This window comes from Thamnophis sirtalis, unplaced genomic scaffold (assembly GCF_051295495.1).
Source record: "Thamnophis sirtalis isolate CommonGarterSnake01/CBP01778 unplaced genomic scaffold, rThaSir2_p1.2 scaffold_2, whole genome shotgun sequence".
NCBI lineage: Eukaryota > Metazoa > Chordata > Lepidosauria > Squamata > Natricidae > Thamnophis > Thamnophis sirtalis.
This window is the reverse complement of record NW_028261382.1, coordinates 38,931,700-38,948,790: the sequence shown is the minus strand read 5'-3', so window position 1 is coordinate 38,948,790 and position 17,091 is coordinate 38,931,700. Positions and strand designations below refer to the sequence as shown.

At 60.3% G+C, this 17,091-nt stretch overlaps 1 protein-coding gene across 1 annotated transcript; it reads right to left on the bottom strand.

Annotated features, from left to right (window-relative positions):
• Positions 1 to 8,883: 8,883 nt before the first annotated feature.
• Positions 8,884 to 16,473, bottom strand: CASQ1 (calsequestrin 1). Its single transcript, XM_014055412.2, has 11 exons — positions 16,134 to 16,473; positions 14,551 to 14,635; positions 13,906 to 14,006; positions 13,513 to 13,624; positions 13,248 to 13,321; positions 12,881 to 13,011; positions 11,888 to 11,933; positions 10,956 to 11,010; positions 10,547 to 10,647; positions 10,018 to 10,092; positions 8,884 to 9,743 (listed from the first exon to the last, which is right to left on the bottom strand). Exons 1-11 carry the CDS (start codon positions 16,374 to 16,376, stop codon positions 9,594 to 9,596), a joined length of 1,173 nt encoding a protein of 390 aa, XP_013910887.1. The 5' UTR covers positions 16,377 to 16,473; the 3' UTR covers positions 8,884 to 9,593.
• Between the last annotated feature and the right edge of the window lie 618 nt (positions 16,474 to 17,091).

Sequence of the window (17,091 nt, the reverse complement as noted above, 5' to 3'; positions counted from 1 at the left end):
TGCCAAGGCTCCCCGGGGCTAAGATGGCAGAGGATCCACTTCCCTCCACCCTCCTGGGGACGATTGGCCAAGGCTGCCCAGAAGAACCTCCAGCCGTATCGTCTTTCTGAAACCCTTTGAGGGCTTTGAAAGGCCGAGGCTGGACTTGAGGTGGGAAGGAAAGCCTCGGATGTCGCCCCTTTCCTTCAAATTTGCTCGATCCCTTCCCTCTCCAAGGCGAACTGTGTGTTTCCGGAGGAAAACCACTCAGAGAAACGAACTGGAGGCTACGCGCAGACCGGCCAGCTTTTTGCCCTCTTCCGTTGCCATGCCACCTGTGAACTCACACTTCACCACAATAGAAACTTCCGAAGGCGCATTGGCAGGAGGGGAACCAATCCCCCCAGGCTGGAAATGAGGGTCCTCTCCCAACCGCTCTCCCCCCCCCCCCAATGCTCGGCCATGGTGCTGGGAGCAGAGATCCCTCTCTGGCTTAGAGGCAGGATGACCCCCTTCCTCCTTCCCTGCGAAGCAGTAATTTAATTTGTGACACAATATGGCTGTTAAACAAGCTGCCCCTTAACCCCAACCGTCTCCCTTCCGGCTCCTTCTTCAAGTGGTGGCCTCCCCCCTTTGACAGAGGGGGGGGGAGGGTTTTGCCAAGGTCTGGACTTGGGAGGGCCAAATATTTCCAAACATTGGCTATGTTTCCAGCAAGGTCAGCTGAGCGAGGGGGGGGGGCAGGTTTCCTCAGGGTCACTGCAAACAGGATCCCAGGGAAGAATGGAGGCTTTGCTGCACCCTCACAAACTAACTGACCAAGAGCCGATTGACCAACGCAAGAACATACAAACTAGGAAGTTTTGAAGTTCCGGCAGAGGATGGCATGATGTCCCTTCACCCCACTTCCGTTCCTCTTCCTTTCAAAATAGGGGCCAAAGAACCTCTTGCTCCTCTCCCAAAGCTCCGAGAAAGTCCCTCCTGGATGGGACTCCTCCTTCCCACAGGCAGAAAACGTCCACTAGGAGCACCAAGAAGTGCTCTGGCCCAATTCGGAATGAAGCAACTTCTTAATTCTCCGAGTTCTGGAAATGCCAGCCAGCCACGGACCGAAAGGAGGGAGCCCACCTGGCTGAGGTCTTAGGGATGCCCGGCTTCCCCCCCCCCCCGAATGCCTCCCCAGCAGATGTGGAATGCCTCTGTCTGCAGCTCCAGCCTCCGGGGCCAACTGGCCAGTTCAGCTTCCTTTGCAGGGAGGGAATTGCATCAGGCTTGCTCCCCCCACCCACCCACCCCCCCACCAGCCCCAGAGCTAATTTGGCCTTTCCTTTCCCCCCCATCCCTTCCTATTGTTTTGTTTTGGGTTCCTGGTTTTAAAGAAAGTGCAGCTGTTTCTCACATGTTCGGCCCCACCAAAAGAGGCAGCCCCCTCCCCCACCCACCCCCGGAAATGGGATGGAATGTCCGGTGGAGGAGGGGGGGGCGCCGGTGGGGAGGAATATCGAAGGACGCGGAGGAAACAAAGGCGAGGCGAAGCATGGGGGAGCCATGCCATGCCTGAACAATGGGCTTTTTGTTCCCTTCCCCAGCGCCCAAATCCTGAGACAATGAGGAGGGATGGGCTGGTCCGGGCTGACACCCAGAGACAAGATGCGATTCAGGGCACGAAGGGGAGGATGGCGAACCTGTTTTCCACCCTCGGCCTGGCTGGCCTGGCAGACGGGGCGGGCGAGGGTGTCTGGCTGCCCCAGGGAAGCCCTTTCACAGCCTCCAACCTCCCTTCCTCGCTTCCCCAGGAGCCAGAGAGAGTCCAGCAGAGCCTGGGGTGAAAGATGCGACTCAAAGCCTTCTTCTCCCCCCAGGGGCTGCCAGCCCACCAGCTCTCTGGCTGCCTCCCTTTCCTCCGTTCCCCAGCCCAGGGGGGGTTGTGCCAGAGGGGAGGGGCACTGTGTCCCTGTCTTTGGTTCTGCCCTGAAAGCCCCCCAGGGCAAAAGGCTTCCTTCCCAATGAGCCTCACCGATTGAACCCACTCGTGCCAGCCTATCGTGGAAAGACGTGAAGCTCTGGGGGAGAAATGCTGTACGGGCATCGGAGCAGAAAGACCACAGGTCAGAAGAGGGCTGGAGGCTGCAGCCAGGTTTGCCTGCTGGCCTCTAAGAATAATTCCAGCTGGACAGCAGAAAGTGGAAGTCGACTGACCCCCCCTCCCCAGCCCTGCTCCCTCCCTTGCAGAACTGGGGTTGAAAGCTTCTCTGTTGCCCTTTTAACTCGGGCACAAAAATGGCCGTGTCAGGTCCATTCAGCGGTCCTGGGAGAGAGGGCAGAAGCAGCTCCGTCCGCCAGACTTGCCATAGCACTTACAATACAATACAAGAGCAGAGTTGGAAGGGGCCTTGGAGGTCTTCTAGTCCAACCCCCTGCCTAGGCAGGAAACCCTATACCGTTTCAGACAAATGGCTATCCAGCATCTCCTTAAAGACTTGCAGTGTTGGGGCCTTCACAACTTCTGGAGGCAACTTCTGTTCCACTGATTAATTGTCCTCATTGTCAGGAAATTCCTCCTCAGTTCTAAGTTGCTTCTCTCCTTGATTAGTTTCCACCCATTGCTTCTTGTTCTACCCTCAGGTGCCTTTGAGAATAGTTTGACTCCCTCTTCTTTGGGGCAACCCCTAAGATATTGGAAGGCTGCTATCATGTCTCCCCTGGTCCTTCTCTTCACTAGACTAGCCATGCCCAGTTCCTGCAACTGTTCCTCATATGTTTTAGCCTCCAGTTCCCCTAATCCTCTTTGCTGCTCTTCCCTGCACTCTTTCTAGAGTCTCAGCATCTTTTCTACATTGTGGTGACCAAAACTGGATGTCGTATTCCAAGTGTGGCCTCACCAAGGCCTTATAAAGTGGTATCAACCCTTCAGGTGATCTTGATTCTCTCCCTCTGTTGATGCAGCCTAGAACTGTGTTGGCTTTTTTGGCAGCTGTTGCCCACGGCTGGCTCCTATTTAAATGGTCGTCCACTAGGACTCCAAGATCCCTCTCCCAGCTACTACTTGACAAATAGGAGGAGCTCCTAAGGTGTAATGCGCTGGGGCAGCTGAGGAAGACTAGAGTTCAAATCCCTGCTGAGGGCCCCCAAAGCCTGTCAGGTGACCTCTGGCCACTCTCCCTCTTTCTCTGCCTCCTCCGCTTCCAGCTTTTCTCAGAAGATGCTCTGGAGACTTGGAGTTGAGCAGAAACGTCCTGCTGACCACAGGGAGGGGGAGGGAGGAGAAGAGCAGCCGCCAAGTCCGCCAGAAGCTGGAAAGGACCCGCGCCAGGGACCCAGAATGAGGGTCCAAGGGATCCAGCAGGAGAAACCAAATCCCGATCCCAGGGCAACTTTGAAACGCCAGCCCTGCAAAGCCTGGAGGAGCCGGGCGGAAGGTTGCAGTCAGGGGGATTTCAGGAGACAAGAGGAGGGTCTGGGCAGAAGCCCCCTCCCCAGGCCCCACCAGAGCAGGTGGAAGAGCCCATCGGTTACCCACTAAGAGGGGTGGAAGGGAAGGGAAGGGAGGAAAGCAAAGGGTCAAAGAACAAAAGGGGGGGGGGGCAAAGTCCACCCCCCCCCCCGTTTCCCAACTTCAGTTTCCAGGAGGGGGAGGGGCCTCAGGGGAACTCATGGAGCCCCTCCCCCCCCCAGGCAGACCAGGACAAGGAGCAGATCCAGCCATTCTGCTGCTCAATCCAGCTTCCTCCTTCACAGGACAGGAAGGGACTTCGGGACTTTTGCTTGGGGGGGGAGGGGGAGAATCCTGCAAATAGCGGGAGGGAGGAGGAGGGGGGGCTGCTGTGACACCAGCCCCAACCACTACCTGGACCCCCAGCCCCTTTGGGGCGCCATGGGGCCAGGTGGGGGCGGCGGGGGGGTGCTTTACCTTCGTCCAGCATTGGTTCCTCCCCGGGACAGGCCCTGGGAAACGCCCAGGTGGGAGCTCTCCCAGACTTGGGGAAGGGGCGCTGGCCTGGGGTGCTTCTCAATCTCTCCGCCCACCCAGATCCCCCCTCTCTCCGCTGTTTCTGGGCGGGAATGGAGGGGCCTGGTTCCCAGCCGCTTCTCCAGCACATCCTCCCCCTGCCCAGCCGAGGCGGCGGCTCAGCCGGTGCCCCCGAGCGGTCGCTTCCTCCGAGTGGGGGCGAGGGGGAAGAAAGACGGGCGCGGCCGGTGGGGCACTTGGGCATCCGCCGTTTAGGTCCGCAGCTCGCGGGAAGGAGGTCGGGAGTCAGGGCGCCCTGGCCGGCTCCCGCAGCCCGAGCCCCGGGCCAGGCGGCGCCCTGCCAGGAAGGCGGCGAGGAAGCGCGGGCGGGCCGGTGCAGGACAGGCGTGGCGGGCAAAGGGACGGCCGGGCGAGCGCCGGTTCCCCCCGGGGCGCGGGGCCAAGGGAGGCCGCCGGGCAGCGTGCAGGTGGCCGCGCCCCCTTTCTCCGCCTGTTCCTGGCGGAGCGGCTGACTCCGAAAGGCGGCAGGCGAGCCGGCCGGGCGGCCAGGAGAAGCCGGCGTGGGTCAGGAGGGCGGCGGCAGAGTTGGCCACAAGGGCTGGGCGGGCGAGGGGCCAAAGAGGAAGCGGCGGCAGTGATTCAGGCGGGCTCCGCGTTTGAGTCACGGTCACGAGGAGGAGGAGGAGGAGGAGGCTGGTCGGCCAGGGGTCTCCGGCCGCGCCCTCCCGGCGGCTGCTGGGCCGGGAGGGGAAAAAGCGCCTCGGCGGCAGCCTCCGGCTCACCTTCTCTGCCTTGAGGCGCCGCGACCGCCTCTGCCCATGTGCAGAGCGCCCGCGGCCAGTTCCGTTGCCGCCAGCCGGAGCCCCCACCCCCCACCCCTCCCTTCCCCCTTCCCTGGAGCCCGGGAAGAGGCGCCGGCTATCACCGGCTGGCTGGCTGCCCTGGGCTGGGTGGGCGCCGGACTTACCCGCGCAGAGCGACGGCTGGACAGGCAGAAGGACACGGGCACCGCCGGCCTAGCGGGCGAGGGGCGTCCTGGCTGCGCCTGCCGGGACGGGACGGGCGACCCTGGAGCTGGGCGTCGCGGCTGCCCAGGCGGAGGGCGGGCAGGCGGCTTCGGCTCTCTCGCAGGCTCTTCTCCCGCTCACCCCACCCTTCCTCCTCCTCCTCCTCCTCCTCCTCCCCGCCGAGTGATGTCAGCGGGAGAGGCTGAGCTAGAGGGGGAGAAGCTGGCGGCTGGGTGGCTTTTTGTGCCGAGCGCCTGGCTCCGGATCGCCTCCGAGGGAGCAGGAAGCCGCCAGCGAGCGAGCGAGCGAGCGAGGAGCGGGAAAGCGAGCGGCGTTCACACGTGATGCCCGAGCAGGAGGAGGAGGAGGCGGCGAAGGGAAAGAGGGGAGAGCGGGCGGCCGAGGGACGTCCAGCCTGTCCGACGGCTGCTCCTCAACGCCGCTTCCCCCTTTCGGCGCCCCTCCTCTCACGCGGGTGGTCTTCGCCCCGCGGTCTCGCCAGTCCGGATGCGCTAAGAGGCTAGCAGCGCCCAAGGCGGCCCCGAAAGATCGGCAGGACCCCCGCCGTGCTGGACCTCTCAGACTGCCGCTCCGCTTGAGTGCTCATCCTTGGGGAGGGGGCTGGGGGGAACAGACCCTCGGCCGCCCCGTGTCCCAGGCGCCCCCCTCCCTCCTCCCCAGGAGTCTCTGCTGCAGCCGCCGGGATGAAAGCCCCTTCCTGCCCCTCTGCCCGCGGGGGCCCCCAGTCCAGAGGCTGAGCCGGCCATCAGCGAGGCCACCCCGAGAGCCAAGGGGAGCAGCCCAGCGGCCATGATGGAGGCTCCTATGCCTTGACCTCCTGGCTGGCCCTGAGCCCCCTCTGGCCAAAGACCTTCAGGCATCCTGTGGAGACCAGGAAGTCGGGACTCTCCCTGGTGCTGAGAGGCCGCTGGTTCTCGGCTGGCCAATGAAGCCCAACCAGTGGCAGCAAATGCTAATAAAACATGCTTGGCTCATATGGGGCAGGGGGTCATTGGCCTAACTGTCAGGGGCTGCTTCATTTAATAATCAGGAAAGAAACCACTCAACTCCATTTGTTTGAAACTAAGTGTACTTTTACTAATTACAAACGAATAGTAGCAAAGCAAAGCTGAGTCTGGTTAATTGGGCGCGAAAAGCAAAGGATATCATGCATAGGTCAATCCCCTCCCCTTGGCACCCCAGTCGATAGTCCAATTATAATTCACCCAACCGTCAGATGGGAGACATCTTCAAAAAACATCATCAGGCTAGAATGCCGGACAGTTAACCTTGGCGGGAAACTCCCTTCCTCCACATGCGCAATGAGGTGGTCAGGTCAGCGTCTAGAATATTCCTCCAGCACATAACGATTCCCCTCCCAAATACCATGCCCCCCCTCCCCGTTTCAGTGGCAGCCGAAGCAGCAGCAAGGCAGAGGCTGACACTAACACTCCCTGTGGGACATTCAGGGGGCATGAAGGGCGGCCAGAGGGGAGCTCCGGAGGGCCAGGTCCTTCTTCTCTATGGGGAAGATGCCTTGGACCTCTGAGGCTGGGGGTCGGGGAGGCCCCACTTCTCCCTTCCCGCAGCTTCCGTGGCCGCTTCCTGCCCCTTTTCTGCTGTGCCAGGAATGGAACAGGAAGTGCCCCAATGAGTGAGACCGAAAGAAGAAGGCCGGAAGTGCCTTCCCTGCTGCCCACCAGCAGGGCCAGGGGGGCAGTTAAGAAGAGACCCCCGAGGAAGCCCCCTTTTGCCATTGGTGGGGGACGACACAAATCAGGTTCACAATAGGTTGGTTCCTCATTACTTAATAGTGGAGATTAATTAGTGGTTAGGTCCAGCCCCGATTAGAACGAATGCATGTGTTGTGCTTTTAAATCTGTCTTTTTTTTAATAATTTTTTTCTTCCTCTTCTTTTTGTAAGCCGCCCAGAGTCCCTCGGGATTGGGCAGCATATAAATTCTATAAATAAATAAATAATAAATAAATAAATATTGCTTGGGTGACTGAGCGTATGAGAGGGGAAGGGAGAAAGAGCAGACTTTGGAGGTAAGGAGGGGCATTAGAAGATAGCAATACCACTGAAGACTTATATGCCGCTTCATGGTGCTTTCCAGCCCTTTCTAAACGGTTTACATGGCCTCTTGTCCCCAACAATCTGGGTCCTCATTTTACCCACCTCGGAAGGAAGGCTGGAAGGCTGAGTCAACCTTAAGTCTGGTGAGACTCAAACTGCCAAACTGCAGGCAGTTGGCAGTACTGCATTCTCACCCCTGTGCCGCCACCGCCCATCCTTAAAATGCCCCCCCCCAGCAGTGATGGAGACAGTCCTCCCATCCTTTCTGTCACTTCCTTAGGAAGACTTAGGGTGGTTACTCCAAGGTAGTAACTCTGAGGGGCTCCTGCCAGTTCTGCCCCCTGCCTCTATTACACCCCCTCTCACCTTGAAGGTTCTCCCCACCTCAAGGCAGCTCAGAGCAAGTTTAACCTTCCCTACCTATCCCCCCCCCCCACTGCAGATGGATCCCTCTGCTGCCCATGTCTCCCCATCACCCACAACGCCCGTGCATAGAAAGCTTTTACCGGGGTTGATATTAATAGACTGGCAATGTTCTTCATGCATTTTTGATTGGGGGGGAGGAAAAAGCTGGTGGCTCTGATAGGAACGTGGGACTCGCCGAAGGAATTGCTGAGGAGCTCCGCCGGCCGCCGCGACCCCTTCTTCGTGGGGCAAGGGAGGGCTCCTCTCCATGGGGACAGGCCTGGCCCCTTTCCTTGGGCCAGCCCACCCCACTCCTGCCCCCCTGCTTCCACTAAGCAGCACAAAGCAAAGGATTGTCCGTCCACCGTGGGCAGCTGTAGGGGGGTAAACTGCCCCTGGCCAAGGAGGCTTAATTAAAGGCCTCTAGAAGCACCACAGATGGGCCGGTCCTCCTCCCTGAGTCTCTGCCCTCTTTCTCTAGGGCAAATCCCTCCCTCCCTCCTTCCCTCCTCAGCTCCTCTCTCTCTCTCCTGGCCTCATTTCTCCCTCCTGTGAAACGGGAGCAAGCGCAGCCCCGTCCCTCCCAGGGGCAGCCGAGGGCAGTGCTGGGCCGAGGGCAGAGCCCGGGGGCTCCTAAGTGCTGCCGGGAGGATGGATGGACGCAGCGTTTTTTCCACTGCCAGAGATGAAAGCTTGGAGGGGAGGCTGAGTGTCCTCTTTGATTAGCATATATTATTCATAGAGACCGTCCAGGAGCATAAGCAGTGCTGGGGGGAAGGGGGGGGAAATAGCCTTTAATCGCTGGCCCTGGCCTGTTTGGGCTGCCCCTAGAGGCCCACAGCATCCGTGGGAGCCGCGTGGCCTTTGCGTCTCCTCTGGGGTTGGAAGCCCTCTAATCGCTCCTTCTCGTGGCTCCCTGGCAGGGTGGGAGGGGTGCAGCATTGCCATTTTTGGGGGTGCACAGTTTCCATGACGGAGCAACCGAACTCTTTCTCTAACCCCCCCTCCCCCAACCACAGAACATTCCAGACTTTCTGACCCCCCCAAAAAAAACGCTGTTTGCCAAAGAAGGGGCAAGAGGGGGAGGGAAATACCTCTCCAGTCCCTTTCGTTGTTCCATTTTTTTTTAATCACTTTTGGTTTGATCTGTACAAAGGTGTTGAAAAATATACATATTGTACATTACGCCCCTCACAGCCTTCTGAGCTGGCTCCCCCGCTCCTTCACTCAAGAGAGCAGGAAAACAGAGCCCCAATCTCTCTCTCCCCCCCCCCTCCACGAAGCTCCAAAAGTTAATTTGCATCTGGTTTTTACTGCTGGCACATCTTCTTCTGCTTCTTCTTCAACTAATTCAGCAAAATGACTCAGAATTTATGGTCCTGAAAAATGGAACTCCAAAGATCGGTTCCTGATTCCTGAGAACTAGGACAGCAAAATCCCCTTCCGTGTGTGTGTCTGTGTGTGTCTGTGTGAAAGGAGAAGGACCCCTTGGGGAACAGTTTCGAAGGGACGTGAACAAGTTTGCCGATCACTTTTCCTGTTTCCGTTCCTTGCGCATGGCTGAAGGTCTTTATAAAAAGCTGCTGCCCCCTAGCGAGTTTGATGGAGCTACCTGGAAAGGTGAGCGCCTTGTTGCCAGGGGGAGCCTGGGGGGGAACCTGTTGGCATCAGGTCCCAAGGCCTGGGTGGGAAGGGGGGAGGGCAGGGGGTATCTTTTCAGGTGATCAGCCTCGGCCAATAAGGAGCCCCCAAAGGCAAGGACCAAGGTGCATGATGGGAAATTCCCTTGGCCCTCCAAGTAGGGCTGATGCTCGCCACTAGAGTTGGCACCAGCCCAGGAAAGGTGGCATTCTCCCCTGGCATCTGGCCAATTGAAGCGGAGGGCAGACACAGGAGCCTTTGGAGGAAGACGAGAGAGGGCAGGGGGGCCCAGGGGGGGCCCAGGGGGGGCTGCGTGGAGGGAGCCTGGTCAGACTGCGGTGGGGGCCTTGGACGTAAATAAGATCAATATAAAAATATTTTCTGCCTAGGGCCGGGGGTCTTTCCGTGCAGGCCAGGTGGGCTGCTGTTGGGCCCGGCTGTGTGTGGGGCCGGAGGGCGGGATGGGTGGGGCTCTCCAGGCAGGGCCGGCCTTGCACGAAAAATGGGAGGGGCCTTAGTCATCATCATCATCGTCGTCATCATCATCATCATCATCGTCTTCGGTGTTTATCTCTCCTTCCAGCACATCCTCAATCCAGTCTTCCAGCTCCTCCGCAGAAGGAAGATCCTCCTCGTCATCCATCTCCATCCAGATGCTGTCGGCCTGGGTGGGGGGACATCGGAGGAGAGAGCTGCTGGGGGGAGTCCGGTTGGGCAGGGCCAGGCCCCCCACCACCTCCGCCCCCTGGCTGGCTCCAGCGTCCAGGCCTTCTCTCTCGGCCCATCCTCTCGGCCCCCCTTCGAGGCTCAGTCCGGTGGCCCCCAGCCGGCCCCCCAGCTGGTCTTCCCCGAAGCCCTCGGGCACCCCTCCCCGGGCTGTGCCCCATGGGCCCGACCTCTGACACCCAAGGGGCAGCCACATGTTTGACGGGACTCACATCCGTCACGTTGACAACGCCAATCTGAGGCCGAGACAAATCGATGTCGAAGGTTTTCTCCCAGTAAGGGATCAGCTGGGAAGGAAGGAAGGAAGGAGAGAGGGGAGAGTGAGGCTTCTGGGGTTTGGTTGGGGGCTGGAATGGGGGTGGAGCACTCTTTGGGCCATGGGGTAAGGAGCCCCTTTCACACCCCCACCCCCACAATCCCTTCTCCTTTGGGGCTTTGGTCTTATGCTCAATCTGCCCCTTGGACGCCTAGGGAACCAAGGGGGGGCCTTGTCCTTCCCTCAGCCTCCTCTGCCAGGGACCCTGCTGGCTTTTCTCCCACGCCCCCTGTGGCCCCCTGTGGCCCCCTGTTTCCCTGCCCTCCGGCCAGATCAGAAGAGCCGCCCTCACGCCTCCCCCGTGCCCCGTGGCTGCTAGCAGGCCCCGTGAGATCCTGCAGGTCGGGAGGGAAGGAGATCCGGGCGCCAGGGGAAAAGGTGTGGCTTCTCCCCCCCCCCCCCCCCCGTTTTCAAGGAGTCTTCACCAGTGGGAAATCCTCGGGATCGATCCAGATGATGCTGAGATCGGGGTTGTCTGTGTTATCCTGGGCGACTTCCTTCAGGATCTCCAGGAACTCGTAACCGTCTGAAGAGAGGGGGGCAGGGGGGGGGGCTAAGCAGCTTTCTTGCCTGCAGCCCCTGAATGAGCCCCCCCCCTCGCCTCCTCCCACTTCCCCCTTTCCACCAGAGCGTCTCTGGCCCAGGGCAGCCCAGGGGGGTCCTGGGACCAGCAGCCCAGGAAGGTCCCTTGCAGGCCGGAGGGATTCCTGACTGCGCGTGCAAGAGGAAGCGTGAGTTGCTTCCCTTTCGCAAACCAGGTTTATAGCTGGATAAATGGTGGCCAAGGAGGGATCAATACAGGATCTCCCCCTCCCCAAATCTAGAAGGACTTACCAGGGTCGTCCTCCTCCGCGAAGGCCACAATGTGGATGCCGTCCATATCGTCTTCCTAAAGGGGGAGCGAGGCGGATCAACGCTGGGCGACTTTATTGCTCTCTTGGCTGTCTATTACTGGAGGACCCCCGACTCGAGGAGGAGAAGCAAGCAGCCCCCAGCCCCCTCCCCACTCGGCAGACAGGACAAGGGCAGAGCAGCCTGAATGTTTTCCTGGCCACGAAGAGAAGCTCAGCCCGAGAGGCCGGGAGTCTTGGGGGCTCATCTGCGGGTGGAGGTAGCTGGGGCCCCCTCCCCAGGAGCAGCCCTTCCACCACCACCCCCACAGGGCAACTTCCCTGGGCAGGAGAAAGGGGCTCGGCTGAGGAGCCCCAGAACTTCCCACGGCTTGTAAATCAGCCATGGTGGGAGCCGGCTGGGCCCCACAGAAGCCCCCTGGCCTGAGATCTGGGCAGATCAGCCGTGTGTCTCTGGGAGGGGCCAAAGGGGACCCCTAGATGCCTTTGGACGTGTGAAGAGAAACTGGGGAAATGCTTTTATAATTGATTACTTGGCCACCACAAAGGATCTGTTTCCAGCAGAATTGCCGGCTTTGTGTCCTTTCTTTATTATTCATGGGGAGCCGATATTGGGTTCCCAGTGGGAGGGGGAGGGGACTTTCTACTCTCTGGGAAGCTCTGGGGAGGGGGCTTGGGCAAACTCCCCCCCCCCCGACTTCCTTCTTCTTTGCCTCTGGCCACGGAGGGGAGGCCACGGAGAGGAAGCCCCCCTTGGCAGCCCTGGGGGCAGCTCAGGAGGTTTCCTTTGGCCCCTTCTCTTCCTCCCTCCCAGGAGGGACTCTGTGGGTGCCCGCCTGATTCCTCTGCCCTGGAGACATCCTTCGGAATGGGGAGGGGCCTCTCCCCCCCCCACTTTCAGATCTGTGGACGTACCCAAGTCTCATACATGCTGTCTGCGTGGAGCTTCCTCAGCGTTGGCCTGCAAGAGACGGACGGAGGGGGGGGGGAAGGGCAGGGTGAGGGCGAGAGATGGCAGCAGAGGCCAGCAAGGTCTTTTCAGACACCCCCCACCCCAGGCAGAGGCCTTTTTCTTGGCAGTGGGGCAGAGGGGGGGGGTTGACTTTCCAGCCCAAGGATTCCCAGGGCTCCCCCACCCAAATATGAGCCAGCCCCAGCCCTATTTAGCTAGCAGCCCCCCTTCCAAGCAGTGAGGGCTTCCCTGGGTGGTGGCAGCCATGATCTTTGCAAAGCCTCTTCGTTATCGGCCGGCCCTTGGCATTCCTGGCTTCTAGAGGCCGACCCTCTGTGCAGGGAGCGTCCGTTTCAGGGGGAGGTGCAGAGCTGCCTGCCCCCTTTTCTTCCCATTGCCTTGAGCTCCTGTTGCCCTCTTTCTCTAGGGGCCAACAGGCAGAAACCCACTTAATGGCTTGGGGGGCTGGTGGGTGCCAGGAGCCCCCCCTGCTCAGGGACGAGGGGAGGGGGAGACCCCACTTGAGGTGTGTTGCCCGATTGGGGGAGGGCACGAAGCCAGGGGCTGGGAAACGCCACCCCCCTTGCCCTTTGCCAGGCTCATAAGGGGAGGGGTGTCCTTGTGGGCATCTGATCCCATTGGGAAGCCCCCGTCCCCAGAGACCGGGGTCTTTCTGGGCTGATGATCACCGGCAGCCCCAGGACAAGGCCAGCCGGCATGGAGAGGGGAGCCGTCCGACCGTTGGGGCCAAATGTGTGCCGTTTCCATGGCAGCCGGAGGAAGAAGAAGCGAAGAAGAACTAGGCACGGACGCTGTTGATGCTGGGAAGATGGTGGCCATGGCAACCGAGGACGGTCTCCCCACCGCAACCAGGCACAGAAGCTGCTCTGAAGGCCCCCCGCTGCCAGCCCCCCCCTCCCACTCTCCCCCAGGGCAGGTGGGGGGGGCAGCTCCACCTCTTGTGCTCCTCCATGAACTGGACGATTTCCTCCTCGCTGTTGGGCTTGTCCGGGATGGTGACCGGCTTCTCCATGAAAGGCTCATAGTAGTCGATCTCGTTGAGCTTCAGGGAGAGCTTCTTCGCCACCTGCCAAGACAGAGGAGGGCAGGCTGGGTGGGCAGAGCTCCCTGGGGGCCACGGGGCCTCCTGCCCCAGCCAGCGCCCCTCGGAAATGCCTCCCTAATTCTGGCTGTCGGCTGGGGAATGCTGGGAATTGAAGTCCGTGGTCTCTCAGCTGCCATGACTGAGAATCCCCGGGTGTCCCCTTTGCCATTTGGGGAAAACTCACTCCCTCCCTCCCTCCCTCCATCTCTGCCACGTACCTTGCTGTCGAAGGTTGCAAAAAAGGGGATGTATGGGTGGAATTCTTCAGCAGCATCTTCAAAGGCCTTGAAGTCTGGGAGAGGGGGCAGAGGGTCACTCCTGGTCGCCCCAGCAGAACGGCTCCTCCTTGCATCGTCTCCCAGCTCGGGCAGCCTGTTTCCCCACGACCTGAGAGTCCCCTTCCCCACCCAGCTTTCCCCCTTGGGCTTCTCTACCCAGGAGCCCCTTTTCTCCTGGGAGCCCCTCCCCCAACGGCCCACTCACGCTCCGAGTCCTCGTTCTTGAAGTAGCCGATGAGTTTGGGCTCATCCTCGATCCTCTCAAAGGCTTCGAGCTCATTTTCTCCATCGATAAACTCCACGGGGTCTTCCAGGACCTGCGGGAAAGGGGGAGGGGTCAGGCCTTGGCCACATCTGCCCAGCTGGAATGGGGGGAGTGGGTTATGTCGGCTTTTCTAAGGGAACGGGGACTGCCCGGGGGATTCTGGGAGTTGAAGTCCACACATCCTGGAGGTGGAGGCTGAGAAGCCCTGGTTGAGGGCCTGGAAGCAGGGGACTCTGGGCCCCTACTGGTCCCAGGCAGTCCCAGGCTTTCCCCCCCCCACCTGTAAAGAGGGGAGAGGGGCTGCAGAGGGCCAGGAAGAGGGTCGCTACTTACGTCAAGGAGGAACTCCACCAGGGTGTCGGCCGAGAATTCCCCGTCGTATTCGATGACTTCGTCCTCCTTAAAGACGTAAACGCTGTCTTCCTCAGTCAGCCCTGCGGGGGAGGACAAGGGGGGGGGTCACCCTTTGGAGATTGCCTTTGGACCTTGGAGCACGGAGGGTGGCAGCCTGGTTCTGCAGACGTGGGCACCCCATGCCAGGATGGATGGGTCGACCAAGAGCAGGGCCCCAGGTGGAGCGCAGAAGGGCCAAAGAAGGGCCTTGGGGGGGGGGCCTAAAGACCTACTTGTCTCGGGAGCCCCAAAGGCCCCTTAGAGCAGTGTTTCTCAACCTTGGCCACTTGAAGATGCCCGGACTTCAACTCCCAGAATTCCCCAGCCAGCATTCGCTGGCTGGGGAATTCTGGGAGTTGGAAGTCCGGACATCTTCAAGTGGCCAAGGTTGAGAAACACTGCCTTAGAGGGAAGCAGCCGTTGAACGAACCCGGCTGTTTTCACTGCCCCCTGGTGGCCTCCGGCGTTGGTTCTGCTTCCACCGCAATCGAAGCTTCTTCCCTGGAGACCCCGAATGAGCTTGGCCCCCGTGTGTGTGTGTGTGTGTGTGTGCAAAGAGGCCGTCTCCGGAATGTCAATCCTCACCTAATTTTTTGGCCACTGCGGCGTCCTTCTCCGCGTCCACCAGGCCAAATCCAATCCCTTTGTCTTCCAGGACTTGGGCTGCTAACTAGGAGAAAGAGCCCCACGCGGCAGACGGAAGGGCCAGAGGAGAGACAGAGAGAGAGAGAGAGAGAAGACGGGGAATGAAAACATTGCAGGGAGCATCTTGAAGGATTTCTGGGCGGAAGATCCGGAATGTAACAATCAGATGGATTGAATCATTCAACCTTTTATCCCTCCTGGCTCCCAACCCTCCAGCTCAACCTGAACCGCTGGCTTCCCGCAGAGTTTTTAACTAAATGCCACCGTTCAATCAGCGTTTCAGGTCACTTGGAGCCCCCAAACTTTGCAAAAGCTTCAGGAAAGACAGGTTTAAAAATTAAAAAGTGGGGGGGAAAGACAGGCTCCGTCCTCGTTTCCCTCGGATAGTTTTAACCTTGAATCCCGGCAAGAGGGAACAGCTGTGCTCGCTGCCTTTGGCCATCCGGCCAGGGATAAAAACGGGTGAATTCAGTTGCCGGGGGGGGGGGGGGAGACCCAACCGCTGACGGCTCTTCTCCTTGAGCCACGTTGAGGGGCTGCAGACTAACTGCCCACGGGAGCTTCGCTTCCCTCTCTAAAGCAGCTTTTCTCCTCCAGGCAGGCCCAGGTTGCTCTTCTCTGCCCCCCCGTTGGAGGGGATCCATTCTGTATGGGTCAGGCCTTGGGCGGGGAAGCGGTGCCCCCACCTGCCATGCCCAGCAGCAGGGCCGGGGGCTTCTAGAGAGAAAGCAAGGGTCCCGTCCCCTTCGGACCATCAGAGCTGATCTCCTGGGCAACCCCAGGGCAGAGGTGGGAGGGAGCCAGCCTCTCCACTGGAGGGATTCCTGGGCCAGGGTCTCCGGGATGATCCAGCAGGGGTCTTGTTTTTTGTCTGCCCATCTTCACACACACAGTGCTGCAGACATGAGGACTAGTGCCATGAAAATCCTACTTTGGGCCACAGTTAATCCCAGCCGGGGGGGGACTGCCTGCCCCCTTCTTCTCCTTCCCACCCCCTTTTCTCCCTTCCTCTTTTGGCCCTCCCCACTGCCGCCCTGGGGTCAATTTCTAGGGAGGCCCTGCTTGCAGCTACAGCATCTCCTTCCCTCCCCCAGGCTGCTCTGGCTCCCCCCCCCCCCGGGCAACATTCCCAAGGAAGTGGGCCTGGCGGGCTCCAGTTTTGGAGGTGGCAAATTTAGCCTGATGACGTCCCACGTCTCCAGCGCTCTTGGGAAGAGCGAGGGGGCAGCTCTAGCAGTGGGGCAGACCCCCCGCCTCACGCGGTGCCCTTGCCGAGAGAAGTGCCAACGTGTTGCTTGCTGCCCAGCCGGTTAGGAAACCCTCGTCGTATGTCTGAACTGGCCCTTTCAAACGCCCGTCCCACGTCCCGACTGCTGGACTGCCCCAGTAAGCGATGACGCGCCCATCCCTCGCCACTTGCCCCTGGCCCCCAGTCCCCGAAGGCCCCGTGCTCTTCCTTGGAAGAAGGCCGCCTCCCTGGGCCGGTCTAATGTGCCCCCCTCCTCCTCGCTCCCCGCCCCTACCTCCAGAATCAGCTCCTCCAGCTCGAACTGCTTCTGGGAAGCCTTGTCCTCCCCCACCGGCTCGTGGTAGAGCAGCGCCAGGACCTCGTACTTCTTCAGGACCCCCTTGTAGTTCTTCATGTTGACGTCAATGACCCGGTCGATGCCGTCATACTCGGGGAAATCCAGGCCCTCCTCGCCACGGGCCACGGGGCCGGCCAAGGCCAGCAGCAGGGCGGCCAAGGTCAGGCCGAGCCACTTCATCCTGCCGCGAAGGGGTTCCGGGGGTCCTTCCCCAAGAGGAGAGAGAGAAAGAGAGAGAAAGAGAGAGAAAGAGAGAAAGAGAGAAAGAGAGAGGAGGCTGCCCTGGGCTTCCCTTCCTGCCTTCCCTCCCTCTCCCTGTCAGGTGTGGCGGCCCGGCTGGTGGCTGGCTGGGCAGGCGGCTCTTTGCTGACACAGGCAGGTGCCCGGAGTGGCCGAGGAGGGTGACCACCACACGGAGGGGCGAGGAGCTCCAAAGGCGGAGGAGCAAAGCTCCAGGCAGTGCATAAAAGACCCTCGGGTGGGGGGGGAGGGCTCTGGGGCCGGAGGGCCGTCTTATCCACAGATATTTGGCAGCGTCCCCAGCCGGCCCCCCTCTTGCTCCTGCCTATATATGTCAATGGGGAGAAGGTAGGGAGCGGGCCGTTCGATGGGGAGGGCCAGCCCCCCCAAAAGTCCCGCTTGGACCCCCTTGGCACAGGGGCTGCCGGGGCCCGGGCTCCCCTCCTGTGGTGGGTCCCTCCAGCCTTCTCCCCTCTTCTCCCCCCCGCCCCCCAGCCTGCCTTGGAGGGCATCTCCTTATCGCCATATTAAGGAAGGGGGGCAGAGAAGGAGGCATGTGGGGCAGGGCAAGGAGGGCTGGCTAAAAATAAGAGGAGATGACTCGGAGGTAAATCAAGACCGGCTTCTGCGGATGGCAGGGAAATTAGAGAGGGCG